At 39.5% G+C, this 22,874-nt stretch overlaps 1 protein-coding gene across 1 annotated transcript in view; it reads left to right on the forward strand.

The window, feature by feature from the left end:
• Positions 1-15,532, forward strand: part of LOC115506033 (60S ribosomal protein L32-like) — a 29,157-nt gene extending 13,625 nt beyond the window's left edge. The window contains 2 exon segments of the mRNA XM_032591896.1: positions 15,092-15,210; positions 15,213-15,532. Coding sequence (XP_032447787.1) covers positions 15,092-15,210; positions 15,213-15,532 — 439 coding nt within the window.
• Positions 15,533-22,874: the final 7,342 nt, after the last annotated feature.

The following is a 22,874-nucleotide window of genomic DNA, read 5'->3' on the forward strand; positions in this document are numbered from 1 at the left end:
AACAGATACAGAAAGGGTCCCAAGGAAAGCCCTTGGGAAATGCCAAACTATTAATTACATGTTAAACCTAAAGTCTATTTAACAGCAATTGCCTATACTGCAAAGAACAAAGCCAAATGTATTCCAGGGGATGGAGCAGAGAAGTCTAAATTCTTTGGCTTCTTTGAGTAAAGGCCTCTAAAGATGAAACAAAGTTGTAATGGGTATTTGAATTTTGTTTAGATTGTGAGGAGAAGGGAAGAAACTTGGAGATTTTTGTTTCTCAAAAAAAAAAAAAAAAAAAGAATTTTGATTTTTTTGCTTTACTATAATAAGCCTAAACTAAATCTAAATAAGAACTTGTACGTCAAAAACTCTAAACTGGAAATTTTGCCAAGAAGACTCTCACTTCCCTACAAACCTGTCTATAAGCCCTCTTCGCACATGGAATCCATGTCATTTATCAAAATATTTTCACTTTAAATAAAAAAAAAGTAACATGAACATTTAAAGGGGAGTTTCACATATATATGCACGGACAAGTGGGTCGTACTTTTTGAGGGTTTCTGCTTTGACATCATTTGTAACTACATGCAATGTGTTCTCTGAATTCTTCACAAAAGAGGTGTTACAGAATTATTAAACTGCAACACTGATAATGTAGATGTATTCAAATTCAGAATGAAGATGAATGTGACCAGCATTTGGACGGCACGGCGTGACCCAGTTTGCAAGTGAATCATAAAAAGATTTCAACCTCCACATAAAAGTGCAGCAATTTACCTGCACCACCCCAGCGAAGACCAGCACAGTTCTACATTTTTCCAAGAGCCATAACCACCCACAATGACACATCCTTGGGCACTTGCAGAGGCCCCTAACAGCTAACACACTACACCAGGCCTATAAAGCATGTTTTTAAGTTTGTTTATCTTTATTTATGTGAATTCCACCCCCTCCCTCCCCAAGTCTTCGATGAGGCCATTAAGTGCTTGTTTCTGAAGCTGGTGCAATCCTTGTTTTTCCTGTGGCTTTTGCTCTTCAAATCTGGGTCTCCGCCCACAAGTCCTTCTTAGCCAGCTGGCTCTTGGGTACTTGCTTGGCAGAAACCACGTATCCTTTTATTCCGTGCTACCTGGCTTCTTCCTGCCGCAAGGAGGTTTTCCCCAAAGCGGATGGAAGGCATTTCACACAGGATGAGCAATTATTTGTGTTGTGTTTTGCCACCAAGTCTCTTTATTGCTCTCCCAGGCAGATCTGATAGAGTTCCTTCGAACAGCTGGAAAGGATGTGAACCTGGGGAAGTTTCTAGTCAGTTACTTCATTGGCTGTGATTATGGAATTGATAAATTTTAGTGGTTCATTTTTTTTAACCTATTCATTTCTCCAAAAGGTGTTTCTGCCACTTACAGATTTTTTTTATCTATAATAAGATGTTAATGCTAAAACAAGAATTAACGTTTAAGATTGTTGAAAACACTTTTCAGACCCATCCAATTCATTACATGTAGGTAGTGAGTAAATGCCAAATGAGTTAAGTAAACTTAATATGAATTGCTTTTATATTAAGATTAGTTTTAAAACTAATCTTACCTTGAACAGCCATATTTAAAATTATAGTAGATTCACAGTGCAAAGCATATAAAGCTTAGGAAGGCTTATTCTTCTATCAAAACACCAATACACACACATACACCACAAACTTCAGGAAAGAAAATGACAGGCTCACATAAGAGCAATTTATATCATGTATTTCAGAGAACTGGACATGGAGAAACTTCCTTGACATAAAATCTCTGCTTATGATCTGGTTTCATGCTTCACCCAATGCAGAAAAAATAAGCATTGAAAAATGTATCAAAAGCAAGTAATGCTATAAAAGGGGGGAAACTAGCTATAACATTGCTAATTTGCAGGATACATTTCAGGATACTCACTAATTTTAGAAAACAAGATAGTATTCTGCTGAAATGCTCAGCTGTTTCCCCATAAATTTCTAAGGAATAGCTATGAGGGAATCAATTTCACAACAGAATATTCTTCAGGACTTGTAAGTTTCAAATCAAACTTGAACCTTTTGGGGTTCAAGTTTGTTTGTTCTCAGTGATACATGGCTTCCTATTTATAAGAAGAAAAAAAGAGGGTCACCTAGGGGGCTCAGTCGGTTAAGCATCCAACTTCAGCTCAGGTCATGATCTCGCGGTTTGTGAGGTCGAGCCCCGGGTCGGGTTCTGTGCTGACAGCTCAGAGACTGGAGCCTACTTCAGATTCTGTGTCCTCCTCTCTCTCTCCACCCCACCCCTGCTTGTGCTCTGTCTCTCTCTCTTTCAAAAATGAATAAACATAAAAAAAAAAATTTAAAGAAAAAAAGTCGTTAAAAAACCTTTAAAAAACTCAAAAGGCTTCTTGGACCTTGAATCACTCTCGCAAAACATTTTGATGATTTTAGTGTAAATAAATCTGAAACATATGATTAAATGTCCATTAAAATGTACATGAGTTTAAAAATTATGAGGAAAAAAATTCTGACCAAGACAAGCTTTATGTTTTTGCTGACCTCCTAGCACTTGAAAAGTGGTTGGATACATCCAAATCACTGCTGTGTTTGCCATGAGTGTGTGAATATACCTTTCCAAGTTTCTAATGTAATGCTCATCATTTTAGTGCACCATTAATCACCCCAGAGCTTTGTCACAGAAACAGGTGCCAATATGGTCTTCATCTGACCATATGGTATGCTTCCCTTAGCATGCACCCCAGAGTCTAGCCCCCTACCTCCTGAGGGAATGAGTCCAGGCCAGGATGTGCTAATCCCAGAGCTACCCTAGGAGTTAGGAGCTATTCCCAACAGCTCATAAAATGCTGAAGTATATGTGGTGAGAGAGTGGGTGGGATGGGGACTCAGCCCTCCACACCCAGGAGAGATCTTGAGACCTCCTCTCCACCATGAAGAAAAGAACTAGGTTTTCAAAGCACTGAAGTGAAAGGACTTATTTTTTTGTCAGCTGTTCCTCTTTACTCTAGCCTGAATCCTCCCTTTGGTTTGCTCCAGCAAATACTGGCAGTACATCAAAGAACTGTTAAGACCATGGATCCCATTTTCAACATGCAGGTAAACAAGGAGAGCCAGGACCTAAGGATCTGAAGCATGATAGTCATCCTCTTTCCTAAGGGACATGTTCCTTAGGACACCCCACACTGCCTACATTATGGAAAGAACCCTCAAGAGTTTCCAAAAGTCAATGTTAGTGTGTCCAGGTGCTCCATAAAATATAAGAATTATAGGGCTATGAGGGGCTTTACAGGACTGTCGTCTCTAATGAGCCCCCACTTTACAATAAGGAACTGGAGACCCAGGGAAGCTTAAGAGACTCACAGACATCACACAGTTAGGTGGTAATAAAACTTCTAAGCCTGAGTCCAGAGCTATCTTCACTGTACCAGGCTTGCAGTTTGCCCCTGGTTCTTTGGTAGCTTATCTGTTTAAGAGTCACAGATATCACCTCATACTTGTTAGCATGGCTATTAATCAAGAAGAGCTAACAGGTGTTGGCAATGACAGAAAAAGGAACCTTTGTATATTGTTAGTGGGAATGTAAAGTGAATAGTCACTGTGGAAGACAGAATAGAGGTTTCTTAATAAAAAAAAAAAATCGGGGGTACCCAGGTGGCTCAGTCAGTTAAATGACTGCATGTGGAGCCTGCTTAAGATTCTCTCTCTCACTCCCCTCTCTGCCACTCCCCTGATTGTGCACACATGCAGTCTCTCTCAAAAAAAAAAAAAAAAAAGAAAAAGAAAAGAAAAATTAAAAATAGAACTACCATATGATCCAATAATTGCAATACTGGATATTTACCCAAAGAATACAAAAACACTAATTTGAAGGGACATATGCACCCCTATGTTTACTGCAGCATTATTTATTTACAAAGCCAAACTATGGAAGCAGTCCCAAGTATCCATCGACAGATGAATGGATAAAGAAAATGTGGTATGTATATATATGTACACATACAAATACACACAATGGAATATTATTCGGCCATAAAAATAAAAGAAAATCCTGCCATTTGCAACAATGTATATGAATCTGAAGGGCATTCTGTTAAGTGTAATAAGCCAGAAAGAGAAAGAAAAATACTGTATGGTATCATCTATTTGTGGAACCTTAAAAAAAAAAAAAAAAGTTTAACTCCTAGAAGCAGAATAGAATGGTGGTTGCCAGGAGCTGAGAGGTGGAAGAAATGGGGAGAAGTAGGTCAAAAGATACAAACTTTCACTTAAAATGAACAGGTTCCAAGGATCTAATACACAGCATGTGATTATACTTAATACTGTATTGTATACTTAAAATTTGCTGAGAGTATAGATGTTAAATGTTTTCAACACACACACACACAAACGGGTGGTTATGTGAGGAGGTAGATGTGTTCATTAACTTGATTATGACAAATATTTCACAATGCACACAAATCATTACACTGTATACTTTATATACAATTTTGTCAATTATACCTCAATAAATGTCGGAGGTACTAAAAGAAAAAAGTGACCAGATAGGAATTTGCAGCTAAATGGAGAATCATCTGAGTTAAATGATGGTACAGGCAGCTTCAGACCACCTGCAATAAGGAAGAAGCAAAAGTCTGGAGGACTCATAGCAGGTGGCAATTCAAATAGAGATGCTATTTGTCCTGAGAAGACATGATGGGATTTGCCAGCCACAAGAGCAAGTCTCTTTCAAAATTAAATACAATGTCAAGGCAGAGATAGGTATTTATCAATGAATGGGTGAAACCCAAGCCCTGAATCATGCTGGGTGGCACTGAAGAATGAAATTGGCAGTACACACACACAAACACACACATAAGCATATGCATGCATTAGGAAGTGATAAGAGACAAGGTAGCCCCTCTTGCTCAAAGAGCTCTCTGTTGAACCCTCTACAGCCAACAATAGAGTCCAAGGTGATGATATGGCAAAACCTACAATGGCCAAGGTCTAAGATTTATGCTTTTCTACTTACAAGTCAGCACCCTTGATAAACTGCATTTACTTTTCCAGAGAACTATTTACGAAGTTGGCTCTAAGTTTAAGTAAAAATAGGTCCCTGCCTTTTTTAAAGTCCCTAGAAAAACTCCTACATCAAAAATACCTCTTTCACCCTGATCTAATGCCTGGAAACTGGCTCATAAACTTGTTGAGTTATCTATAGCTGTATAACAAACCAGCCCAAATATTAGCAACTTAAATAAACAATAATTGTTTTATTATCTGTCACATTCTTGGCCAAGCTAGCCAAAACAGGCATGTTCTTCACATTGGCTGGGACTATAGTCATCTGGAGCCAAACTAGGCTGAACCATTGACATCACAAGGCTGGCAGCTGAAGCTAACTTTTGACCAGAGAGCCCACATATAGCCTCTCCATGTGGCTTGGGTTTTTATCTCACCACAACTGTGTTCTGAGTGAGGATATGACAAGAATGAATATTCCAAGAGGGGGGATATGGAAGCTGCCCATCTCCTCTAGGGCTGGGCCCAGAAGAGACAATGGGTCACTTCCACTGTGTTCTATTAAATAGCCACTGGTCCAGCCCAAGTTGAAAGGGATAGAGAAATTGTCACTCCCTGAGAGGAAAAGTCTAAGAATTAGTGGACATCTTTAACCCACCACAGAGCCTCATTCCTTTTCTTCTATATTTTTATCTTATAAAAGCAGCCATGGTGTTGGCAATGCATTCTCTTTGCACAAAACAGTCACTGCAGCTCACTAGAAATATTACTTGAATCCTTCCCTGAGAAGTAGTTCTATGGGAGGAAGGGTATAATACATCAAAAGCATGGTCCTAACTCTTCACCTTTTTCTAGATCTGTGCTCTTTGCCATGTAATTTGGCAATGTCCACCAGTCTGACTCTAGGCTCATCCACATGGTTTGCTTTGGCCAATGAGATGTTAGCAATTCTGACACAAGAAGATTTGAAAAGTGCTTCACAGTTGAGCTTAACCTCTTTCTCACACCTTGCCAACACCGTAAGAACATGATTGGACTCAACTGCCAGAAGATGAAGACACCTAGCAAAGGTCAGTTGCCCCAGCTGAGGCCATCTTACTTAGACCATTCAACAGCCCAATACCCCCCCAGATGAGTAAGCAAGCCCTGCCAAGATCAGCAGGACCCTCTAGCTAATCCCCAGCTGACTCCAGAATGAGGAATAAATGCTAATTATGTTGCTGAGGTTGCATAGTTGTTACTCAGCATTACTGTGGCAGTAAGTAATCAATACAGAAAGTGTAGGACTAGAAATGTTTGAGAATGGTAAAGGTAATCAAGAAAGAAAAAGTAAACCTATCAAACTTGACACTTAGTTTTTCCCTGTTGCCATGTAGAATTATTAAATACCTAATTGATTATCCTATAAGTATTTCACAGAAGTGATTCATTTGCAGCAGGGAATCATTTGGCACCAAGACAATGGGGCTTCTAAACAGCGTGATGACAACAGGAAAAGTGGAGGGGAAAAAAAAAAAAAAGAACTCCATTGGGTTTTGCTGGAATCAGTCATATCCATGGGCACTTGGGGTTGGATGCAGCTCAGCAGAGCCCAAAGCCAAGTGACAAATGAAGCCACTGGGTACATGTACACCAGAAGGAACCGTGGCCTTTGGCTATGGTTCATTAACGAGATTGAGCTTTCTCCTTGAAAATCCGGTCAGCAGCTTTGAGAATCCTTCGAGTTAAGCCTAACAGGCAGATGTAAAGTTTCCTTTTGTCTGAGTTTGGGTGTTTTGCAAGATTTTAACCACTGAGCTTATTTATTTTCTTTGCTATAAATTACAAGTGTAATGTGTGCATGTGATATATGTATAGAAGTATATAGCTATATATACATCTGTGTGTCTGAATATATATCTCAATCCATGGGAGTATACTGGAGCAGGTCCTATAGGAGCTATAATAAATAATGGGAAATGCATGGAGCCCTTAAAAAAAATGGTAATAATCCATGATTCACATTGTCTGTCACAGCCACACAGAAATTATAGCCTCCTTGCAGGTGCAGTTTTACAGATATTGCTATCTTTTCTTTCCAGAAAACAGCCTCTGTTATCATGATGATTGTAAATTGTCTTATTATGTAACACACTGGTCTGAGTTTACACAACCCAGTTTTAACAAGAGGTTCTCAGCAGTAAATGGGTGTTTTCCATTGTACACATACCCCTAAAATGTGTAACAACCATAATGCATAAGCAAAAACATAAACATAAATTTAAGAAAAGAAATTGAATTCTCATGGTAACATTAAATTGTTGCATTTGAGCTCCCATTCAAAAATCTATAATTAAATATGTATGTAGTCACGCAGATGAAAAAATGATTATGCAACCAATTAGGAGATTCACATTCATTTTCCAACTTGACAGGTGTGTTTTATTTGATCCATGGTCTACAAGGTGACAAATACAAACACAAAAATAAATGTAAAGGATCTAAGAACAAGTTATTAACATACCTAGATGCTTACATATTTCTAAAAGTATCTAACATTTTATAAAACGTCCAGAGTTTATATTCAACTATATGATGGCTGTGTCTATGCATTTTAATTCAAGCTATTTTTTAAACTGGAAGACAGTAACCAAAACATTTAAAAGAAATCATTTTTGTGGGTGGATTCCAAAAATAGACAAATTTAGTCAGGTACTCCCTCTCCCCGAGCTTTGAGTAAGCTGTGAGTTTGGGTTGGAGGAGGGAGAAAAGTTGGGTCACTTCCAAAGACCTAGTCAGCTTTACAAAAAGTTGAGTTACCCTTATGGAGGCCATGCTCTCTACACAGAAGCCTAGATCAGAGAGGAGGGAAGAAACTGATCAAACTGGATTGAAGATTTTCATAACACTCAAATTATTCATTTACAATAACCTTTCCTTTTGGTTTTGGAAAGGTACCATGTCCATGGAAAGATTTTTGCAGCCTCAAAATTCTTTGGAACAATAGTTCATACAAAAATATATATTATTAAAAAACTAGATCATTTCCAAAACAATACAAATTTAGAAGACTAACCACTTGTACATCCATACTGATACTTATTTTTAAGACTCAAAAGCTGTCTGCATCCAAAGGAAGAACTAATAGATCACATTCACCCCTCAATACAAGGCAACACTCATTTCCACATTTAGTTCTGAATTCAGTGCTGGAACACCTGGGTGGCTCAGTCCATTAAGCATCCAACTTTGGCTCAGGACACTATCTCACAGTCCCTGCGTTCAAGCCCCACATCAGGCTCTGTGCTGACAGCTCAGAGCCTGGAGCCTGTTTTGGATTCTGTGTCTCCCTCTCTCTATCTTCCCCTCCCTCACTCACACTGTCTCTCTCTCTCTCTCTCTCTCTCTCTCTCTCTCTCTCTCTCTCTCAAAAATAAACATTAAAAAATAATAAATTCAGTGCTAAAATTTCTCTTCCACCCGGACGCAAGGAAAACCCTTCTTTCCCTCAGTCCCTTCTCCATTCCTCAATCTTGATGCATTCTGTGTAGCAAGTCTCCCTTTTCCTTAGAAATCTCAGAACAAGTACACTAAGATTATGTCGAAGAATAACCTTAGAAGGTGCCACGAATTAGTGCTTCAATGAATTAAACAATCATCTCACCCAAACCTTTACAACACTACAGCCAAAGACTCTACTACCTCCTATTTAATGGATGGGAAATGGAGGCTTAGTGAGCCTCATGGATTACAGTAGTCATCCCTCTGTCTTAGATGGTAGTGCCTTAGATCATCAGCCAGCTAGGAAAAGACAGAGCTAGGATTAAATGTAGATTTTTCTGCCACCTGGCCATATACCACTCCTTTACACCCAGGTTGCTCCTGGAAGACTCGCAAAGGGTGGGAATGAGCCAGCACTGAGGGAGAAAAAGAATGCCAGCCTCCCTAGAAAGAGTGAAAGCCCATCTCCTCATACTCCAAACTCTCCTCCTCCCTTCCTGTCTCCTCTTGAAACCTTTATCCCACTACCCAGCATCACCAAAACCTGCTAGAGCTGCTTTCTACATTTCCATGTGAGTTCAGGCCCCACCCCACTATAGAAAGGGATTCTGTTTTCCTGTGTCACCTAAAGATGCCACATATGTACTCAGTGTCATCCTGCTTTTGTTAAGTATTTCCAACTTTTCCCAAGCATTTAGGGTTTGGTTTGGACAAACCTAAAAGACATTTTGCCTGATGCTTTTTCCCATAATTTTAAACTTAAATGTATTTTATGAGAAATCTAATCCGTATGTTTCTGATTAATTTGTAAGAGCCATTTGATGTCCAAGGGCCTTTTAAGTTTTTATAAGCCTTTTTAAGACTTTCCCTTAAAGATGTTTTGCCAAAAGAAAATGAACTTAGATCCCCGTAGTTCAAGTTTAGTCCCAATCTCAACAATCACAGGATTCGCTGCTGAAACTATATTGCTTGCTGCTCTAAGCCAATCGTCCACAACTGCCCTGGGTGCAATTCATCATTTACACCTTTGCTCAAGGTTCCCCACTGAGATGTTGCTTTATCTTATAAATGGGATGATGATTAAGTTTCACTGACAAAAACATATCTCACAACTTAGCCTAGGTCTATACCCAGCTACCAAAGAGACTCTGGCAGCTGAATTGGATGAGTGACTCAGTAAGGCATTAAGGTTAGTCCCCATAGAAAAGGTAAAGATTTTTTCTTTGACATAAAGGATTATTTCTGGGTTGGAAATCTGGCTTGTACTCCCAGTTCTATAATTTCCTAGCTGTGAGCATGGACAAGTCACTATCTTGAGCCACAGTCCCCCTTAATAATAAAGTAGAAATTATCTCTTTAGTCTTGAAAATGGCGATAAATTATAATGCCTGTCAAGTGCCTGTCATATAGACCAGTGATTCCTAAATTGGAGTCTGTATACAGATACATAGATAAACATATATAGACAGATGCAAAGATTAAAATGAATGTGTTATATACAGAAATCATCTGAGGGACATGTTTGAGATGCAAATTCCTGAAACCCACTCCAGAGTCTGCTTCAGTAGATATTAACTTAGGCCCAAGAATCTGCATTTTGACACGATTCTTGGGTAATATAGGTGGCTTGAGGACCACACTTTGAAGAACAATGACTTACTATAATGCGAGGGAAGAAGAGAGAATAAAATGAAATAAAGATTGTAATAAGATGAGGATACTAATAAGGAGAAGATGTTAGAAGGCCAGGAAACACTTAAGGAAAAATGAGGCACTGCAGTTTGTGGATACCTGCTTAATTATTTGCATTTCTCAGAGGAGAAACATAAGCATACACATAAAACTAAATTAATGGGTGTATTCTAGTTAACATTCAGAATGGGTTCCAAATTTAACAATCTTTGGTAAAAAATATTAGTTATAATGCAATCTAGAACCATAGACAAACTATTTCATTATGGATAGAGAATGTTGAATTTTAAATTATAAGCCAAATTTTCAAATTCAGCCTTAATTAAAGTTCAAATCAGAAGACACAGATTTCTACTAACAGGAAAGTTGAGAGATCAAGAAACCTTAAATTACTGACTCAGGACTTCGAGAATATCAGCATACTCAAGGCAAGAGGGAAAAAAGAAACAACTTTATAAGATCCCCTAGACACTATTGATATGTGGAAATAAAGACCAACCAAATGAGAACAGGCACAGGCTATTTATTCAGAGCTTGCTATAGCAAGAGAGTCAGTCACCATACTACAGTTTTGTCAAAGACTCAAAGGCAAGCAGAGGAATGGGGTATTTCATAATGGAGAAAAGGGAATGATTTAGGTATGCCCTGATTGGAGGTGGTGGGGTAACTAGAAGTGGGGCATGATATGTGACTGATTAGGGGGCACATTTGGCTTTCTCCAATTGCTCCTAAGTTGGAAGCAGAGGCAAAGATTAGGGAAGCCGTCAGTTATTAATCAAGTCCTGATTACTTGGGGCCAAGTGTTACAGAGGTTATTGTTTGGCTGACTGGATTATTACTAAAAATAGCTGTCTGACCTCCTCCAAATCTGATTTGATAACATTCTGGCTTCCTAGGCTGGCTATTAATTTAAAAAAGGAGGAAAAAAAAAAAAAAAAAGGAAGAAATGAGTTTCCTAGGCAGGTTGCTGCAGGTTGTGGGTCAAAGTTCTATTTGTATATATATAGTCTGACCATTGTCCATGTGTACATTCAGTCTCTCAAATACAAATTTTAGCTAGGGGATAAAGCTCTTATTTAAAATAAGAATTTGTTGGGGCACCTGGGTGGCTCAGTCGGTTGAGCGTCCGACTTTAGCTCGGGTCATGATCTTACCGTCTGTGAGTTCGAGCCTCACATCGGGCTCTGGGCTGACAGCTCGGAGCCCCGGAGCCTGCTTCGGATTCTGCGTCTCCCTCTCTCTCTCTGACCCTTCCCCGCTCACGCTCTGTCTCTCTCTCTCTCTCAAAAGTAAATAAATGTTGGGGCGCCTGGGTGGCGCAGTCGGTTAAGCGTCCGACTTCAGCCAGGTCACGATCTCGCGGTCCGTGAGTTCGAGCCCCGCGTCGGGCTCTGGGCTGATGGCTCGGAGCCTGGAGCCTGTTTCCGATTCTGTGTCTCCCTCTCTCTCTGCCCCTCCCCCGTTCATGCTCTGTCTCTCTCTGTCCCAAAAATAAATAAAAAACGTTGAAAAAAAATTTAAAAAAAAAAAAAAAAGTAAATAAATGTTAAAAAAAATTAAAATAAATAAAAAATAAGAATTTGTTTTATATCTTACTGTACCATCTCTCTTCTAATAAGTACTCCATAGTACACTTATCTATTTTCTCATTGGTTACAAGAAAATTTGTGTAGCACTGTTTAACCTACTTACTACTCTGACAAATTTTATAATTCAACCAAAATAAAAACTATTCCTATCCTCTTAAAGATGGGGGAAAAATCTTTTTTTATCAATCATGGCATAGGTAGAAACATATGGTGACTTCAGTAGAAACGTTTTAAAAACAATGGCATCCTTCAATTTCTTCACAATAGAGAACTACTTCAGGGGCAGTTTAAATCTTCTCTAACTGGAAACATATGAACAGTAGACTTTTTGATATTTTTGCACAATTTGGTTTATAAGATTTACTATTTCTGCATGTGATCTAAAATGAGTACCTAGTAATATATACTGGTGGCTCACCCTAAACTCTTCTGGGTAAAGGGCGAGTGCCATGGAACTAACCCAATGGAGATCTGTGATCAAGCCAACGGTACATGGTGCCATGGATCATTCATGGCCATAGAGAACAGACCACAAGAATCTTCTCAGCTTAAGACCAGAGTCAGGCTGGGAGAATGAATGGCTATTAAGGGAGGCAGTTGGGAAGTCCACTCATGGAGTTCAAAAGCTGTATCAAGTTCAGGATACCCCAAGCAACAGTATGCACTAGGCAGTCCAGTCAGACAAGTGGAGCCCAGTGGGGGAACTTAAGCAGCAATAAAAGCTAGAGCTCCCTCAGGCCAGCAGGTACCAATCAGAATATCTGTGCATGGCTACAGGGCAGGTTTGAGTCAAGGCTCTAGTCCCAGAGCAAGTCTCAAAAGAGGAAGGCAAGGTACCAGACCAGGATCTGTAGTCACAAGCCTGAGCATATGACCAATAGAACGTGAACAAAATTAGACAGTGGAAATTATATCTGACAGCATTCAACTGAAAAAAACCAAAGTCATTCTAGCTATCTTCAGGAAAAAGGGATTCAATACAATCAAGTCCTCATTGCAATATCATTAGAATGCTGGATAAATGGGCTCAAGGCTGACTCCAAGAAGGACTTGTGAAACAACAATGCCAAATTTGCCTGCCAAGGGAGTCGCTTCCTCTGCCTTCACGAAGAAGGTGTAGAATCAAGAAGCTTCTACCATCTCCACAACAGCCTCTTGCCCCCATGACACTAGGGAGTAAACCCTGGAATGCTTCTGCAATCAATGAAATCAGTACAAACCGACTGCCATCATCACTACAGTCACCCCTTGACCCTCACCAAGGGGTCAAGTGGTAGAATCATTGCCACAAAAAAAGCCAGCATCTACTCTACCTTGCTTTTCACTAACAGATAGTTAAGCAGTGCTCCAAATACCACACAAGTGTGTCTAACTGGTGGAAATCGATCTCATCCAGAACCCCAGGTTTCCCAGCTTCCACCATACAGAAAGACATAGTGGAATAAGTGAGTAAGTAAATGCTGAGTGCAAAACCTCCAGTCCCATTGGAATGGAGAAAGAAATTGCTATTCCTCTGAGTTGCAAGTATCTGGTGGTCATTCCTAGAGTATCCCAGGAATGTTTCACAATAGGGCAACTCAAGAAGCAACATGGAACACCGTAGTAGTCCTAATTACAAAGAAGCTACTATTTTCTGAGCAGTAAACCCAAATTGTACTTTAGATACACTTCATAAACAGGTTCTGCAAATAAGTCATGTAAGGTATAGATTAATCTCCATTTCACAGGTAAGGAAAGGAGTTTTAATTTAAGCAACTTTTCCATACCTACAACTGGTAAATGACAGAGTAGAAACTTGAGGCTGGACTCTGAACACAAAGCTCAGAACCCTTCTACTGTACCACACTGTTTCCCAGTGTTAACTGAGCCACCAGTTCCCAAGTCTTAAAGGAAAATTTAATTCTAAGTCCTGCCAAGCGTTGGCATCACAGCTGTTGATAAGGCCTGTCCTGGATCAGGACCTGTGTCTAGAACTGGAATTGCCACAGCCTTCAGGTAAAGAGCCCACTGAGACAGGAAAAATAAGTCAAAATCTGGGTTTATACAAAGTTGGTTTCTGTGACTGACCAAAAGAATGGCTTATATGTTTCAAATGTGTTATTTAAAATTATTTAAAACATACATATAGAATGAAGGGATCAAATGGACTTTGATCTAGGAAAAGGATCTCACATTTACTGTAGTTTATTCCCTACAAAACATTAGTTCCATGTTCTGCTATTGTCTGCCTTAACTCTAGTCTTTAAAACAAGGAGCCAGAGCGGTGTCTGCATGGCTCAGTCACTTAAGCATCTGACTCTTGATCTTGGCTCAGATCATGATGGCGCGGTTTGTGAGTTTGAGCCCCTCACTGGGCCATGCACTGTCAGTGTGGAGCCTGCTTGAGATTCTCTCTCCTTCTCTGTCCTTCCCCTGCTCATGCTCTTACTCTCTCAGAATAAACTTTAAAAAAAATTTTTAATAAAAAATAGAAATAAAACAAGAAGCCAGAGCCCCTCAATACTATATCAGGTCCCATAGCTCCATTTATGGCAATTGCTCAGAGGCCTCTTTTGCTCTCTGTGTACCCTATTTGGCCTCCCTTGTTCCTAAGACAACAATGCCATTTATCCTCTGGCTTACCTCTTACCAGTCACTTGGGACAATTATCCCTTCTAATTGGGTTCAGGTCCCTGCATTCTAGGCTCCCCTCAACTAGTAACAGTTGGTCCAAGGAGCTCAACTCAGCTCAACTGCCTCAATAATGACACTTTGCTAGGGGCAAAAGAGAACCTTAGCTTAACATTATCCCAACCTCGAGGACCCTGTAAGTCAACCTGTTTTATTTCAACTGCCCCAAAATATATGCTGGCAATCACACTCCAAACTTATGGCCCCCACTATACATCTGAAGGGTCTCATGACTGAAGTTTTATTAAATGGTAATAAATGGCATTTCCCTAGCAACAGCTAGCCCCTCAAAGTCTTGGAAACCTTGCTTCCAAAATTCCTTAGAGACTTACTCTATCCCTGACCCCCTGGCAACCTAAGGGTATATAATGAGTTACACGTCAGGACCCCAGTGCAGTTCTTCCTGCACCTGTGTCCTGTCCCCGTGCTTTAATAAAATCACCTTTTTTGCACCAAAAAAAAAAGAAAAAAAAAAAAAAAAAAAGGAGGGCACTTGTTGGGAACATTGGGTGTTATATGGAAGTGATGAATCACTGGGTTCTACTCCTGAATCAGTACTACACTATAGGTTAACTAACCTGAATTTAAATTAAAAAAAAACAAACAATGAGCACAGCTACTGTTCAGATATAGATTTCTAAGTATCACTCTCCAAACTCTTCAGTGCTGTCTGCAGAGGTGGCAGCCATCTCCTACTCATCATCACTGCCACCCTCAGACCTGTGGTAAAGCTCAACATGGTTAAAAAGAGGACCAAGAAGTTCATCCGGCACCAGACTAATAGGTCGAAATTAAGTGCAACTGGCACAAATCCAGAGACATTGACAATAGGGTACACAGAAGACTCAAGGGCTACATCTTGATGCCCAGCATTGGTTCCAGGAGCAACAAGAAAACAAAGCACATGCTGCCTAATTGTTTCCGGAAATTCCAAGTCCACAATATCAAGGAGCTTGACATACTGCTGATGTGCAACAAATCTTACTGTGCAGAGATTATTCGTAAGGTCTCTTATAAGAACGCCAAATCCATTTTAGAAAGAGCAGCCCAGCTGGCCAGAGTCACCAATCCCAACACCAAGCTGCACAGCAAAGAAATTGGATAGACAAGCTTATACACACATAGTATTTGTGTTAATAAAACCATAAAACTACAAAAAAAAAAAGTATCCCCCTCCACTAAAAGAAACAAAGGCTCCTTGGAGGAAAGGCTGATTCTCAGACTAGGGCAGAGAAAGACCAAGATGAACCTGGAACACCAGTCTAATGGGCGAGTAAGGAAGTACTCCTAACATGAAGGAGAGGTATCAAAAGAACACAGAAACCAATTTGAAAGGTCTCTTAATGGTCAAGTCTGGGACAGTTTGAGCACCAAAATAAATAAGGATAGTAATGGATTAAGACCCACTAAACAAATTGGAATCCAGTAGTTCATTCTCCTATATATAGGTGAAAAAATAAGTGGAAAGAAAAGAAAGGTCTTCCTTATAGCAGAATGTCAACAAATACAAAATTGTGGCACCATGAAATCATGTTTTTCAACTAGAACTATAATAACGGAGGCAAGAAACCAATGCATTCTCAAACTAGTGGGTCAAAGTGGAATGAGGAATGGGTTTTACAGTCTGAAACTATACGTCCACAAAATACTCATGAATTACATCAATAAGGTGTGGGGAAGGAAATTTACAGTGGAGAAACCTGGCAGACACCATCTTCACCAACTGATAAAATTAATAACCACCAGTAATTAGTCAATAACATATGCCACATTATGTTTTATGAAGAACACAGACTCGGGGTGCCTGGGTGGCTCAGTCAGTTAAGCGTCTGACTCTCGATTTTGGCTCAGGTCATAATCTCACAGTTTGTGAGTTCAAGCCCCGCATAAGACTCTGCTCCGACAGCACAGGGCCTGCTTGGGATTCTCTCTCTGCCTCTCTCCTGCTTGTGCTTGTTCTCAAAATAAATCAACTTAAAAAAAAAATGGGGTGCCTGGGTGGCTCAGTTGGTTGAGCATCCGACTTCAGCCAGGTCACGATCTCGCGGTCCGTGAGTTCGAGCCCCGCGTCAGGCTCTGGGCTGATGGCTCAGAGCCTGGAGCCTGTTTCCGATTCTGTGTCTCCCTCTCTCTCTGCCCCTCCCCCGTTCATGCTCTGTCTCTCTCTGTCAAAGAAAGAAAAGAAAGAAAAGAAAGAAAGAAAAGAAGGAAAGAAAAGAAAGAAAAGAAAGAAAGAAAGAAAGAAAGAAAGACCCAGATCGAGCAGTGTTTTACAAAATGGCTGGCTTATAATCTTTAAAAATATATTTATCATGAAAGTCATTACAAGATTGAGGTACTATTCAGATTCAAGCACTCTAGAGAGACATGATCACTAAAAGTATACATGATTCTGGGGCACCTGGGTGTCTCAATCAGGTGAGTATCCAACTCTTAATGGCTCAGGTCATGATCCCAGGGTCGTGGGATTGAGCCCCACATCTGGCTCTACGCTGAGTGTGGAGCCTGCTTTAAATTATCTCTCTTTGCCCCTCTCCCCTCCCTCTTGCTTTAAAATTTAAAAAATTAAAAAGCACACATGATTCAGACCTCAGTCCTCTTGCTATAGAGATCACGGAGATAACTGGCAAACCTTGAGTAGGGTCTCTAGGTGAAGGATATATGGGAATTCTCTGTACAGTTTTTAAATTTTTCTGGAAGTTTAAAATAGTCTCAAGATTTAAAAAAGTGTTATTAAAAGGCTTAATTTTTAAATATCTACAGATTTTTTTTTTAAAAATCAAAAGCAAAGTCAGAAGATAAATGACAAACTGAGGGTTGCAGAAAAAGAGGAAACAGACACTACAAGGAAACACAACTGCTCCTAAGTGTATTACTTGGGATCATCTATTTGCAAAGAAATACTGTATACAATGAATCAGGATTCTAACTCAGTGTGACTGTTGGCCCAAATTTAAAATGGACCATCTTAACTAAAACACAGGGCTCTAAAATTCTAAATATCACTATATCTAGAAACATCTTCACAAAAGCTATACAATTCAGTCTTATTAATTCTCTACCACATTATAAACAGTTCTTGAATTCAGCTCCATAATCTATGCCTCAGGAGGTAAGTTTTAGGAAATAACATAATTTTAAAAGGGGGGAGGAGAAGAAGTGAGATTTATACCAGCCAAGTTTGTACACAGATAGGAATGCAGGGCCACTTTATATGCCTTCCAGATTTGCTTGTCCTCATACTCTTTCAAGCCATCAGGCACCATGGCCTCATCCCCTAGCACTGCACCACAGGCTATCTCAGCCTCCCCTGGAGTGAGAACAAGGCTTTAACAAAGCCATCACTGTGTCCTCTGCAGAGGGTCCATAGGGGCTCTGGTGGTCAGATCTAACAGGGATCCAAGGCCATGTTGCAGAACAAAAGATCTACCTAGCCCAGAAACTGTCCAAAAAGGCCAGGTAACACAACCCCTAAGTGCAGTGGCTTTAACACTTCATGGGTAAACTTCAGTGGGAAAGGACTCCAGATGATTCCAAGGTGTGGCTGTTCCACACAGCCGATCTGAAAGGCACAGCCCTTGCCTGGTGTGGTCATAAGGTGCTCCCACTGATGAAGCTGTGACTACCTGGGTAACACAGGTAGTCTAGCATCTGCTTTCCCTGTGTCACTTCCCTTTTTGCTTCACTCTTACTGCCCTAGGATTGCACCTCTGATAAATCCTTAGGATGCAAACTTTGGCTCAGGCTCCATTTTCTAGGAAAACTATTAAATAGTACTTTTTTTTTTTTAATTAAACAAGTTTCTTTACAGTACTTTGACAAGCTTTTGTACAAGCCTTTGACATGCTGGTGTAGGTCATGGGTCTCCAAGAGTGACATTTTACGTGCTGCAAACCAGAAAATTTTTCTGGAGAACATTTTTGCAAAAATAGTGCTCTATGGAGTAAATATCTTGGGAAAGCCAGTGTTGTAGACTTCCATTATAAAGTAACTCATTACATGAATCTGAATGTGCCACAAATTTAATCTTATCTTTCAAAACAGGCAACACAATAAAATGTATAACTAACACTTATTCTTGAACTTAGGTTGTAAAATTAATGACAAATATGAGGCCTCTGTTGAGGGTCAGGGGAAGTGAAACTACTTCACAAATTACAATTACATACTTATAACCTAGAAATTCCTACCAGTCTATGGCCATACCACCCTGAACATGCCCAATCTCATCTGATCTCAGAATCTAAGCAGAGTCAGGCCTAGTTAATACTTGGACAGGAGAAATTCCTACCATATGACAGACAAAAGTCAGCCTTTACATACTACCCTGAGGTAAGCATTTTTATCATCTCCATTATATAAATGAGGAAACTGAGGCACAGAGAAGTTTGTAACTTGCCCAAGATGACATAGCTAGGGAGTATCAAGTGAAGGACGTGATCCCAGAGCCTGCATTCTAACCACTACATCATCTCTACATTAGGATTAGTTCATACATTACACTCACCCCTAGCAAGAAAACAGGGCATAAGATTCTTTGTTTCTACTCAGCTCAACAGGATACAAAGAAATCAGACTGTTGAAAGAATCCCAAAGCTTCAAAAGGAGAGCCTTCTTTGATGCCCAGAATTGATACTACCCTTACCTTGGACTAGTTCTGCCTTTTGAGCAAAATGGCACCAAAGAAGGGAATCTCTGTTTAGTATGATTTGTTCTGGTAGCTGTGCCTCTAGGTTATGCTCTGCCATGTGGCTTCCTGAGCCTAAGACTCTTTCCTACTCAGTTGGGATCTGCTCATAAATACCATATCAGACAAGCAGGTAAGAGGGCAGGAGGGAGTAAAAGGAACAACAAAGAAAAGAGCCGTAAGTGGAGGGAATGCCTTAGATCCAGCAGAAGATGGGGCAAAAATCCTAGGCAGATAAGAAGATAAGGAGGGAAGCAAAGTCTCCAAAGAGGCAGGTGTATGGTTTAAGGCATCTGAACAAGAAGGTGTTAGGGGGCAGAAATGAAGACAAGGTAGGGTCAGTCCTTCTGGCAGTTAGGTGCCTCTGCCCTTTAATAGCAAAAATGTCCTGACACCTAGAAGAATCATAAGTACACAACAGGAGAATAATCAGGGCACAGTGCAAAGACTCTCCACCTTTTTTTTTTTTTTTCTCCAAACCTAAGTGTGACTTATCTGTAATGTAGGAATGTTGCACTGGAGAGGCATAGAACTGGAAAGCTCATTAAAGTAAAAAAAAAAAAAATTCTCCAAAGGACTTCTGGAGAAGGGATCCAACCTATCCGTCTCATCACTGTACAATTCTGAAAAGGCCTTGAAAAATCCTAACCTACACATGTATCCATCTCTGAAACTGTTTATACGTACTACCTTAACTATAATAGATAAAATGATTTGTGTTTCAACATGTAAATGCTTGTGCAGGATTACAGTAGCAGAAAACAATGAAATGATCTGACACATATATTTGCTCTTTATGAATGTTTGCTTTTGAGAACACATCAGAAGCCATTCTGTATAAGGACAAGAAAATGAAAGAGAAGTTACTGGTGCATACTAAATTATATTATAATATACACTTACCTTTGGCAACTTCATATCTGAAGGCAATAAGGAAAATGAGGGATTAACCTTGAAGATGAAGACATTCAAAAATGCAGGAGATAGGATATTTTTTATATGTGAGGCAATTCCACATGTAATGGGGACACTGTGCATCCTTGGGCTCTGTGCTGCACATTAATACCCCACTCCCAGATTTCAGAAATGTCCCCAATGAGAACCACTGATCTACAAGTCTTCACCGGATGGGTGATGGGCATTAAGGAGGGCACTTATTCAGATGAGCACTGGGTGTTATAGGTCAGTGATAAATCACTAAATTCTACTCCTGAAACCATTATTACATTATATGTTAACTAACTTGGATTTAAATAAAATTAAAAATAAAGAATAAAAGTCTCCACCTGAAAACAGGCTATCCTTTTGAACTTCAGTGTACATCCACCTTGACTGATGTGGAAGTTGGGTTCACAGGCAGTGTTTCTCAATTATTTTTGGGAGGTGAGGGAAAGGGTTAAACCTATACAACAAATACAAACTGAAAAGCTGATTATATACTACCTACTACATGATTATTCATAAAACTGAAACCATTTAGTAGTACCATTCTTTTACTCAATTAGAAAACTTAGTTTCTGCCCCCAAAAGCTCAAGATTTGCATATTCTGATTATAGATAAACAGATAACTGCAAGTCTTTCATATCACTGAACACCTTGCAACTTGGACCTTTTATGCTAAGATTCTTGGGAAATTCAAAACCTTAAGAGTCACAATTCTTGTGTTGGAGAAATCCTAGAATAGGAAAACAAAGATATCAAACTACTATTATGCATCAGCCTCTAAGTAGGTGGCTTTACATATAACTAAGAAGTCTACTTTGCTCATTTAATCCCACTGCAACACTATAAAGTAGGAAATATCTTCTTACAAATGAAGAACCTGAGGCTTAGTAGGGTTAAGTAATTTGTCCAAATCAAACAGGTAGTTCATGTCAGAGCCAGGTTCCAGGTTCCCATTCAGGTCAGACTCTAAACCAATGCTAACATCAACCATCACTATCACCAAGGAATTGAAGGGAAGTCATTATGGAAAATAGTACACAGGTCCCTCAGAAAATTAAAAACAGGACTACCATATGATCCCACTTCTTGGAAATGAAAACAGGATCCCAAAGAGATATCTGCACCCCCATGTTCACTACATTATTCACAATAGCCAAAGAACACAAACAAACTAATTGTCAATAGATGAATGGATAAAGAAAATGCGGTATATATTAACAATGGTATTCTACTCAGCCATGAAGAATGAAATCCTGTCATTTGCAACATGAACGGACCTTGAGAACATCGTGCTAAATGAAATAAGCCAGATACAGAAAGACAAATACCATTGCAATATCACTTATGTGTGAAATCTTGAAAAGTCCAACTCCTAGAAACAGAATAGAGTTAGTAGTTACCAGGGGCTAGAGGAGGGCAGTGTTGGCCAAAGAGTACAAACTTCCAACTATGAAATAAGTTCTGGGGACCTAATGCACAGCATGGTGATTATAGTTAATAATACTGTATTATATACTTGAAAGTTGCTGAGTAGGTCTTAAATGTTCTCACCACAAAAAAAAAAAAATGGTGATTACATGATAACAGGTCTGCTAGCATTACTGATGAAAACATGTGTAGCATATAAGCATATCCAATCAACACGTTGTACACCTTAAACTTACATGATGTTATAGGTCAATTCTAGCTTAATAAAGCTGAAAAAAAATTAGTAAAAAAAAAAACTGAAGAGAGGCTGACATTTTTTTTAAGGCCTCACCTATGTGCCATCTCCAGAGGTGCATATTCACAATCACCATCTTCTCAATCCAAAGACAGGTAGACATGGTCCTCACCAAGATGAACAAACAAACCCAGAAAGACAAACCCTTGGTCATGGTCACATAACGAGGGTTTATCAAAGGTGAGATTTTAAACCCAAATCATGTGCTTTCTACTACATCATGCATCAGTCTCTGCAAGGAGTGTCCCATCCATGGTCATTAACTAGCTAGAAGTTATTTCAGACCCTTGCCTGAACCTACAGGAGAGCTTAGAACAAAGAGCTACAGTTATTTCCTAGAAAATGTTAGATCATCTAAGATGACAAAACCATTTTATTATTCTCAAATAAAAAAGATCGCTGTTTGCAGAAGACTATTATTTAAACAGGCTTTTTGGCTGCGTTGTCTACAAACAGTCGTTCAGTTCACCTTGGGTAATATCCTGACATTAAATCGTAAGGACTGGGGTAAGATTTTCAAACAGTGCATGGAAGTTTTGAGTCATACTGTTCCCTTTCTCAGGATCTAAATGATCTTGATTTTCCTGCAGTTTATTGTAGTCTTTTTGCAATGTAGAGATCTGGTCAGTGTGAGCTTCATGTTGTTCAGTCTTCTGAGGCTTATCACACTCCTACCACCCACAGTCTCTGTACAGGCCCCATGTCTAATACAAAATATATGAGCCTGGTTGCACACTGTCCTGTCAAGTCATTTCAGGGAGACAAGATATGAAAGTTACATGGACTGAAACTCTCCTACACAGGTGGTAAGCATGTAAGTGGGTAGAACACATTTTGGTTCAGAAGTTACTACTGAAGCCAAACACACGTATGCCTATGACTCCTAAGTATGTCTCCAACAAAAATGAGTGGGTTTGAACATTAAAAGACCTGAATAAGAATGTCATTAGCAGCTTTGTCATAGTAGCCCAATACTGGAAACCAAAATATTCATCAATAGTGGAATAATAGATCATGATCTATTTATATAAGATATGACAGCAATAAGAAAAAAAAATACTAACTTTCAACAACATGGAGGAATATCAGAT

The sequence above is a fragment of the Lynx canadensis genome, chromosome F2 (assembly GCF_007474595.2).
Source record: "Lynx canadensis isolate LIC74 chromosome F2, mLynCan4.pri.v2, whole genome shotgun sequence".
NCBI classification, from domain to species: Eukaryota; Metazoa; Chordata; class Mammalia; order Carnivora; family Felidae; genus Lynx; species Lynx canadensis.